Source organism: Idiotropiscis lumnitzeri, chromosome 6, assembly GCF_059441095.1.
Source record: "Idiotropiscis lumnitzeri isolate Australia: NSW breed Sydney's pygmy pipehorse chromosome 6, RoL_Ilum_1.0, whole genome shotgun sequence".
Lineage (NCBI taxonomy): Eukaryota > Metazoa > Chordata > Actinopteri > Syngnathiformes > Syngnathidae > Idiotropiscis > Idiotropiscis lumnitzeri.
The window spans coordinates 17,974,848-17,985,049 of record NC_142396.1 but is presented as its reverse complement, the minus strand read 5'-3'; the positions used below and the strand labels follow the sequence as shown (position 1 = coordinate 17,985,049).

Below are 10,202 nucleotides of genomic sequence, written 5' to 3'. Positions count from 1 at the left end.
AGTTGGATGCCAGGTTGGATTGATTTAACGCTTAAAATGTCCAAATAGAGACGGGACAAATTAACATGTTGTTTTGAGATATACGAATATAAAGTAACTAATCTCTGATATTATTATATTGAACGTATTCTAACAAACGTGTGTCGGTTTTTACAGTATGACTGTATGGTGATATTACTCAGATCTGGCAACCCCAAGAACCGACGATGATGGTCATTTTAGCATGTTGGCCATAGGGAGGCGCCGTTTCGCAGTTAATTTATTAGAAAACTGTTTCAAATAAGCTTCTGCTGTTTGGAAACAAATGCAGTTAATATCTAACAACTCAGATTTTATAACAGTCACAAAACCATTGTCCACTACTACGAGTAGTGAATATACTTATAGTAAAAGTAAAAAGTATGATGCAACAAGTCAGGTTTGAATTGTTTTTTAATTGACACATACGACTCATGAGACATGAAAAACGATAATGGTAGAAGAATTAAAAATGTATCGCTCATTTACACATAGTATCAAAAATGAATGATTTTGGTCGCTTATTTATACATAGTATCAAAAATGAATTATTTTGGGTAAGTGCCGTCAACTTCATTTCAGGTATTGTCATTTATATCAAATCAGAATCATATACATGGAAAACAATAAAGAACGATTGTGCCAACATTTTCGCAAAACTAAGGAATTTATCTATTCATTGAAACAGCATACATGTTCTCAGGTACTCCATGCAGATAGCAAACTCATGCATTTCAAATGATTTCTAGTTGTACATTGTAATAGTCAATGATAAATCAATCTTGAAAGACCAGAAAGGCACATTTTGTGAGGGACTTGCTCCGTGATGAGGTGTAGTATCTGCTAAATGAGGCACTGAACAGCTGCCTGTGTCGACAATGTATTGCTATCAGTAGCAATGATAGCCTCAATTCCTGTACTGTAGAAGAAAAAAAGACTCAAAACACGTTTCACAGAATAACACAACTTGGTGCATAAGGAAAATGCAAATAACAGCAACAAAATGAGAATGCCGGGAAACGCAGGGAACCAAAGATTTACAGAAAAAATGAGGTCAGCTAAAATGGCTCAACTAAGTTCCAGTATTTTTTAAAACGTTCACAACAGCCTTTCTAATTCTTTGTATATCACAGCAACATTTTCAATGAAGAAATTGCAGCAATTAAAAAAAACAAAAACATCCACATCAATGAATAAAACTGTGCTTGTAGAAATATTTGTCAAATTTCTCCAAAGTGCGTCGCGGGGGAGGAAGCATAAAACTCCTCATTTGGGAAACGTGTAAGATTATACATGAAATATTAAAGTTGAACAGCATAAAATATTGCTCAAGAATTTCTGTCAAAGGAAACCGTTTTCAAGGTCTAATCATTTTACAGACATTCACCTATTGAGCAGAACTTAAATTTACAGTATACAGATTATATAATATTAATTTCCATTTGCTTCCTATCCAGCCCAAAATCAGTTGCAACAATACTTTGTTAAAACAATGGGAGCTGGAGCACTGCTGGTATTGTGTTTAAATTCCCTGTTAATTATTGAGGTTTTGACCGGTACCAAATAATGGTATTGGGTAAGATTCAAATGATGGAGTTTGTCAATCCTTAGCTATTCATAAGGTTTTTCAATATAAGTGCAAGTCAAAGGAATTGTACGATTGCCACCTTTAACCTTCCACACAAGGCTGCATAGTTGCATGTGCTAGCATTGCAATTTAAAATTAAAGTAGCATTCAGTCCCAAATGTTGCATATTTGTCAGTGGTATTTACCTCACGGCACTTTTGGATTATCGTGCACTAGCTTCCAGTAAAAGTAAAGCGTGTCTTCATGTGCCCTAGATTGGTAAACCTGTGAAACTAAGAGACAGCATGACACTTTACATCATTTGGGAGCAGCTGTCATAATATTTGTCCAGACTTTAGAATAGGAAAGTCATTGTGGCATCAAAAGTAAAGGTTATTAAAAAAATATTATAAATGGAATACCTACACATTGTTTTGCAATAAATGCAAGGATAACAATTTTACAATTAGTAAAAATGGAGGCTTTAGTACAAACCTATGCAGTCTTGGCTTTAATTTAAAGAAAAAAAAGATTTGGGTTTCTTGGTTTTCAGAGAGGGTGGTCTCAAGCTATAATCGGCAGGTGTAACTTGCATGTTTTTTCTCACTGGTACTTTGACTAAATGGCCGCATAACCTTGTGAATTGAACACGATTGCAAGAAGGAGCGCAAATTTAAACTGTGAATCTACTCTTCTATGTAAGGCACTTTGGGCAAGGCTGTGTGGATTTATATAGAATTGAAAAAAAATCTGATTCACAATCTTTTGGAGAGTTCAAAATCCTAGTACTAAACAGAACAATTATGGCAAGATGAGATAAGTTTAGATCGAAGGCATGTCTTCATTTTGGCCTTTCAATGCTGCATTGAAGTTTCCGCAAGTCTCCGGTGGCCACTCTCCAAATTGAATAGTACATAAATTCACAGCAATTGTCATCAATCATGAGGGTGTGAGGGAATGTCTCTCCTCCTCCCAAGTCACGCCATTCCCCAGACCTATGTTCAAACAGATCCTCATAAAAGGTCATTTAATCCAGTGGCCAACTGAATGAAGACCATCTACATTAATAAATAAATACAAGTCAAGACACACAAAATGAAACAGAACAAAAGGGAAGGAGTGCTCAATCCTGTTCAAGCGAAGGATGGACAGATGGTCGGAGAAATGACAATGATGTGGTGAAACATCATTGAACAAAATGTTATGCCAAATTTGTCCTTCCAACTTCTGGGATTATTGTTTGGATTTATTCGACAGTCTTGCTGGCAGCAGGCACTTTGTCAAAGTTTACTGGTTGACAAGGCTTTTGACCTATCGGGTTGTTTTTGGAGTTCCTCTCCGGGGGCAGGAATACTGACGGTTTTTGGCTTTTTTAGTCCCTCCAGTTCGGCTTCAACCATTGTACTGCTGCTGATAGCGTCTATTCAACTCGCGCAGCTCCTTTTCCCGAACACGACGAGCTTTGTTGGATTTGGTTGAGCGACTGGAGCGCGTGGATTGGGCCGATTTGGTGCTGTGGCAGCGAGATGACGCCCGCTTCAGCAGGTTCTGAGATATACAGCGTTGTAGGTTCTTCATGGAGGAGGCAGCGGCCATGCTGACGATCCAGGGGTGCTTGAGAGCCTGGCCAGCATTCAGCCGCGCGCTGGTATCCACCGTTAGAATCCGCTCCACAAAGTCTTTGGCAAGGTTTGACACACTGGGCCACGGCTGGGGAAAGAAGATAAATGATAAATGAGGTTGGGGGTTCAAATCTGGGTTCTAACACCTCTGTGCCAGCATAGGTTTTCCCCAGGTGTTCTAGTTTCCTCAAACGTTCCAAAAACATGATTTTTTTTTTTTAGGTTAATTGAAGAAACTAAATAGTGAATGCTGGTTTGTCTATATGCGGCCTGCGATTGGCTAGTGAAAAGTTCATGGGGCACGACACACTCTCACCCAAAGTCAGCTTGGATAGGCTCTAGTTCACCTGCGACTCTCGTGAGGTTAAGTGGTACAGAAAATGGATTGATAGATTAAACAAAGTCTTGGGTATTCACTCCGTCACGATGCATCTATTCACAGTAAGTCTTACCTTTCCACTGTTATTGCACTACTTAGTGGTCAGTTGGTGAATTACAATAAAAAAAAAAATATTTTATCTTTCTGCTCCCTTTCATTCTAGATCGGAAAACACGTGTAGTCATATTTTTATTTCTTCTGTTACAAAAGAATGAAATGAAAAAAATAATCAAAAAGGGCAAATAACCTCTGAACTAATGTTCAAGGAGCTGCAGCTAAGGATTATTTTCGGTCAATCATAAATATTTTGTCGATTAGTACGTTAAAAAAAAATCTTTAATTTTCATAATTCCATTTCAAAATAAGTAGTTCAAACTGGCAGTGCAAAAAAATGCACAAACCAATTATGTTTCTGTGACTGGTGTTGTGTGTAGAATGTCAGAAATAGAGCCAAACCGGTTGATTGTTTTCCAAAGAACAGCAAATGTTTGTAAATGTCCTTTGAAAAAACACAAAGGTAATAAGTCTATTTCATACAACACTAAAGAAAACTGAGTTACTGTTCAGAGGCTGAACTTCAGAGTAGAACAATTCAAAATTAATCATGGTGCCTAAATGACTAATTATCAAAATTATTTATTTGATAAATCGATTCGTAGTCAATAAATCATTGCACCTGTAGTTCAATGCACACTATGAACGTGCGCGACACAAAACCAACGATGTACAGATTTATTATTGTATATCAGATTACAAGGTTTACAGGTTTTTGCACCTCATTGCGAGAAAGAAGCATACTGTAAACTTATGAAGTGAGCCCCACTATAGAGAGGAAAATTATTTTTTGTCAATAAAATCTAAAATATCGGGGCATATTAGGTGTACGCATTTCATGTGCCCCCTTAAGGCTGAGATCTGGGGACAGGACTGATTTTACCTATCAGGCACTTGAAAAGCTCCAATCTGCACTCAAGCCCACAAAATTCCATTGTGGTTCTCATTAACTATTGCAAAACCTCTGGACTATTATTTGTGCTGGGAAGGCTGCATGTGTGACAAACATTAACTTGGAGTGTGCCTTTGTAAAGCTCACTGACAACATGCAATAAACATTTAACAACAGAATATCAAAATCAGGTCTTAGACCCAAAACAGAATAAAAATGTCTAGCATGCGTACACAAAGCAAATCTGCTTCTAGTATATTCGGATTTAGGGATACAAATATGTATTAGGGCAACACTGGGGGAAAAAAACTACAAGAATAATGTCATATTAAGTGAACTTTTTTTTTTCACTAGGATAAATTTTTTTTCAAGTTACGCTATCATTTCCCAAACAAGCATAGAGTAACCAATGATTACCACATTGTAACATCGACGGAATGAACCGTTAAATGTTTTGCAAATGTTACGACCTGCTCCTAAGGCCGCACAGACAGAATTTGGATCTTTTGCTGGGTTTTGTTTTTAAAAATATATGTAATAATAAAACCAACCTACATACATACACACACATTATTGTTTTCTTCTAATTTAAAAAAAAAAGTAATATTTATCGTTATTCTGATCAAAAATAAAATGTTTTTGACTGAGACGTGACAGTATATATATAATACAACAAAAACATGATCAACTTGTGAACGAAAGATACTAGAAGGAATTGTGTCCACATTGAGCCATGTTACAGCAAAGATTTCTAACTGAAAAATTGTGAAAATGTGTTATTTGGCGACTCCTCACCTCTCCAGAGAAGCTGTACTTCCCCTTGAGGATTTGCCGGTATAGCCTCATACGGTTGTCATCTTCAAAGGGCATGGTTCCACTCAGCAGGATGTATGAGATCACCCCCAACGCCCACATGTCGACGGCATTCGTGTAGGGCTTCCTCACCAGGATCTCAGGGGCAATGTACTCAGGCGTGCCGCAGGTGGTCTTCATCAGACACTCGTCTCCCTTCTTCCTGCTGTTGGCCAAACCAAAGTCTGTGATGATGATCTTCGAGTCAGCGCCGGGGTGGTAGTACAGCAAGTTTTCGGGCTTTAGGTCTCGATGTGTGATCCCCAAAGTGTGGAGATACTTGACGCCGTCCAGCACCATCTGCAGCACTCGCGTGGCGTCTCGCTCCGTAAAGGAGCCGCGAGCAATGATGCGGTCAAACAGCTCTCCTCCGGTAGCCAGCTCCATCACCATGTAAACGCGCTCGGCCGTCTCAAAGACCTCCATTAGCTGGATTATATTGGTGTGGCGAACCCGCCGAAGAACACACAGCTCGGACTCACAAACCTCCCTTCCTTCCCTGTACCGGGTCTCAATCATCTTTATGGCATACGGTTGCCGAGTGCTCTTGTGCTCCACGCGGACAACTCGGCTAAAACTCCCTCGACCTATCAAAGCTTTGATGTCATACTTGGCTGTGACTCGGGGGTCAAACTTGGCTCGATATTTGGCCACCTTTTTCCGTTGAGGGTCTGGCACCTCAGATGGGTTTTTGGGGGTTTGGGTGGAGGCAACAGGGGTGGAAGCCTGTGCCTGAGGAAGACATGGGGAGGTGGAGCCTGCCTTGTCGCGTCCCCCACCACCGGCCTCACCAACCTTGCTAGTCGTTCCATCTCCTCGAATGAAGTGCTTATAGATGTCTGTTTGACGGGGTGGATCCACCTGGTCGAAAAAATATAAATAAAGTCAGTTCCATGTAAAACGTATACAACAGCACATAACAAATTACGGGAAAAAAACATTAAATAATCCCAGCCATGAATCTGTATTTGGGTTTGAAATTCTACGAGTAAATTATATGTCGTCACCGAGACTTCACTCAATAGAATTAAAATGTAGCCACAGTTTTCCGGAACCCGCCCATTTGCATCGGTAGATGAATTCCTTTTTATCAGTACACACATAGTTGCAAATTCACAGACTTTTGGGGGTAACTTGTCTTCTGTTATTTGCTAAAAACTCACATATTTGCTGTTTTTTGTGTTCAGTCAAAAGCCATCTCATGTAACAGTATTATTTTGGCAACATCTTGGTGCCAAACAAATATGTTAGTGAATTGAGGAGCGTCATGGATTTAATCTTGGTGCCAATGAACTTCATAGGAGGGCTCGATCCAGCATTTCTTTTGTCTAAACGATATTCAGGAACTTCAACAATTCCTTGGCACCATTATGCTACAAGATCGCAGAAAAGCACTTGTTTTGTCTGAATGAGCCTCATAAACTCACACTAACATGGTTCCTTTGCACCACAAGGACACAAGTTGGTACCAGCATACTTGGATTTGTGTTTGACCTGAGGACAAAATCAAATGGGTGAGGATTCCAGCGAATACTCGAGTCTAGGTTCCCTCCCAAAAAAGAAATCCAGAAATAGGAGGAACTGATTACCGAACTGCAAATATGAAGGTGCTTACGATAATGTGCATAACATATGGCATCACCCTGCCATTGTTGCATGTGATGTGCGTAATAATCCAGCCACAATACTTTTGTTTGTGCATTTCATAATACAGTGTTAGATTGAAGGTATAATGGATAACCATTTAATAATTCATTCAAGTCTGAATGGTTCCATATTTGTCAGTTTCAGTATCATCACACTCTCGGGCTCTGACAATTGCAATCAGTCCTGGTTGGTTGCAATTGAATTTCAGCATGGGGAATACAAAGTGATAATGAACTTTGTTTTCATGGCATGTTGGTGCTGTTGATGTGACAATACGGTTAACGCCGTGGAATATCATCCAATAATAATATATTCTACCTTTGCAATGACAAAAGTTATAATATTAATAATCAGATTACTGATCTTGTCTGGAATTCATTACTGTTTACAGTAATTATGACTTGGAGCAATTGAGACAACATGGAGCGTACTGCGAGCCCTAAGACCCAGCTAAAGCGCTGGTCATTCAATTCCTGCAGCTCTCATTGGAAATATGTTATATTGCAGTGTAGTATATTGTTTATATTTTATGTTTGCATAATTAGTTTGTAATTTACTTACAAAACAAGAAAACAATTTAACTAGCGCAACACAGCTAAAATAAGAACCTGTGCCCTCTAGTGGACACGACGCTGTTTTTGATTGACTAAATTCAGAATTGCAAAATATTTTTAGCGACTAGACCATGTCCAACAATTTATCTTTCTTCTGAAATTAACATCCCCCTTCATTTTTTAAAAAAATTAAGTACCCAGCTGATTGGTTAATTGGTTAATTGGCACACACTGCTGCAGGGACGCATTTTTGTTCATTCATTAGCTTGGAGTTTGCCGCTGTTTTGTAGTCGTCTCTCAGTGTTCGGTGCAGGTCAACCACCATTTTTTAAAGCAACTTTTTTTTTCATTATTGTTTTTTTTGTTTATCTGCTCACACAGCTAATAGAGGTATGCAATTTTCTCAAAGTTTGTGGTAGTGGAAATGGTAATTTTCAGTCTCAAAGTTTACTTTTGATCACATATGGGCTTGGACTCAAAAGTTGACTTGACTACAGTCCTGCAAACTGGTATGAAAAAGGAGTTCAGAATAATCAGTTACAGATTCTCGATCCTCCCAACACGTAAAAAATAGCATAAAAGCGATTTTTTCCACAGTTAACCAGGAAAATGTTGCCAAAAGCCCATCTTAATAACAATGCTAACACGTGTTTGTTATTTGCAGCATTGATCATGGCCATAATTTGTTATGTCATGAATAAAATCATGAGAGTAGAAGCACTTCTAAGTTAAATGTATTTCTGGATTAATACTGAATAAAACTAATGGCTAACTAATGTGTTATTATAATTCTCTTAGAGATTTAAGGAAACACACATCCATTTATTGCTGGTTGTCTAGCTGTACCTAATCAACTGCTTAGTGAGCACAGTTTAAACAATGCCTTTTACTGACCTTTTTGACCAAGTCCAACTGAACATCCCCTGGAGGCTCAGGGAGGACCTTACTGTTCCTGCACCCCATCACATAACTTGGGGACTCCGCCCAGCCAGCCACGCAGGCCACCAAGAGTCCTGCTTCATCACAGCATCCGCCGACTCAACATCGTCCAAGCTGTGTCCCGACTCAGACAGAGAGTTCATGAATTGGGCTGGCGTCCCAATCAGCTGGATTCAGCAGTCTGATCTGATCTTGAATGCGTCAGATCCATCCACTAACGGAAAACGTCTACTATTTCATTACCGCAATATCACAAACATGTTGGATGCCCCCTGCCTCCAGCAAATATGTTATCACTCCATTTTACAATTGATTGCTTTGGTTGAAATAGCTACACCCAGTCATTGCGCCTGAAGATTGAATCTGACGTCCATGCCAGACAACCAAATAGTTTGAACACTTCAGATCAAATTGCGAGGCTTGGGACACAATATCCACTGACAATAGAAGGGAGCAAAGCCTTGTGGCATCCAACATTAAATTTGAGATGAATTGCCTTGAGGACAAGAGCAAACTTTGATAAAAGTTCCCACTGAAAGTACGCATAACAATACTCCACTGGAAGAGGTCGCAAGGTCAACGTCGGTATCTTCAAAGGCAAAGCTGGCGAAGTGAATCAGATGAACACTGTAAACAGAACATAAATACTGTTAACACCACCACAAAACATTTGTGTATCAGTTGAGTGCCTTTTTTGCGACACACGGTATAAGCAGTGCTAAAACTCGGATTATTTGCCATGCAAAGACAGTAGGATATCAATATACATCATTAATGTAAAACCATTTATGTGATTGTGGAATCCTTTGCTGCGCATTTGCTGTTAAATCCCGTTAAAAAGAACGCCTCCCCATTTCGGGGAGCTACGTACAATTATTCTACTTAAAATAATGACATTTCGGCGTAAATTAATTTTTAAAAGTTGATACCACATTACCGACAAACATTCTCGTGTTACTTATGTGAAACGATTCCAAAACTTCGTCTAATCTGGGCAGTCGGGCCCTTCAGATGCCCAACTTGCCGCAAGCAAAGACTAAAGTAAAAAAATTAATGGAATCGGCCAGTGTGTCTTATCCCGCTAAGGCACCCGCAAACGTTAACGTCACATCAATAAAAACTAAAGTTGAATTCTCACCTTATTCGTGCTGAATGGCGATGGCAAAGCTAACTAGCATGCTAGCAGCAGGGCAGGACTCCCAAATTTGCCAAATCCAGACTCCTCACCCCACTATCACTCAGCTGGCCTCTCCATTTTCAACTCGTGAACTTTTTAAATTCTATCTTCATGATGAAATCGTCAAAACCTCTCAACACCGTGAGAACGACGGTCAGACTCAAATCAGTTTTTTGGTGGGGTCTTTCGTATACGTTGTCAAGTTAAAAGTTATCATTGGACCCCGTAAACTTTCCTCGTCGGATGTTTTTCTGGTCGGTGTTTGTCGAGCAGGACCACCTTCTCTTAGTCAGGATACACACTAAAGTACTTACTCGTTTTTTTCCGCTTGATATTTTCAAAATAAAACATGTTGGAGGGCGTTGACGGGGGTAAAACAGATGTGGCAAACTCACCCCAAGTGTGTGAATAAGCTGCCCTGGTAAAAGTACAAGTAAAAGTACAGATTCTACTTAAATAAAACTCTCCTACTTAAATAAAAGTAGATAGGTACAGAATATG

The 10,202-nt window shown here is 39.4% G+C and overlaps 1 protein-coding gene across 1 annotated transcript; it reads right to left on the bottom strand.

Moving 5' to 3' along the window:
• Window positions 1–414: 414 nt before the first annotated feature.
• On the bottom strand, window positions 415–9,996 carry pskh1 (protein serine kinase H1). Its single transcript, XM_088299430.1, has 4 exons — window positions 9,663–9,996; window positions 8,480–9,151; window positions 5,328–6,245; window positions 415–3,295 (listed from the first exon to the last, which is right to left on the bottom strand). The coding sequence occupies exons 2-4, from the start codon at window positions 8,546–8,548 to the stop codon at window positions 2,978–2,980; spliced, it is 1,305 nt and encodes a 434-aa protein (XP_088155556.1). The 5' UTR covers window positions 8,549–9,151; window positions 9,663–9,996; the 3' UTR covers window positions 415–2,977.
• Between the last annotated feature and the right edge of the window lie 206 nt (window positions 9,997–10,202).

Coding starts and splice junctions, on each gene's coding strand:
- pskh1 (XM_088299430.1), bottom strand. CDS start 8,548: ATGGGGTGCAGGAACAGTAAGGTCCTCCCTGAGCCTCCAGGGGATGTT. Junction 6,246..8,479: donor AGTTGGACTTGGTCAAAAAG/GTCAGTAAAAGG, acceptor TTTTTCGACCAG/GTGGATCCACCCCGTCAAAC. Junction 3,296..5,327: donor AGTACAGCTTCTCTGGAGAG/GTGAGGAGTCGC, acceptor TTCTTTCCCCAG/CCGTGGCCCAGTGTGTCAAA.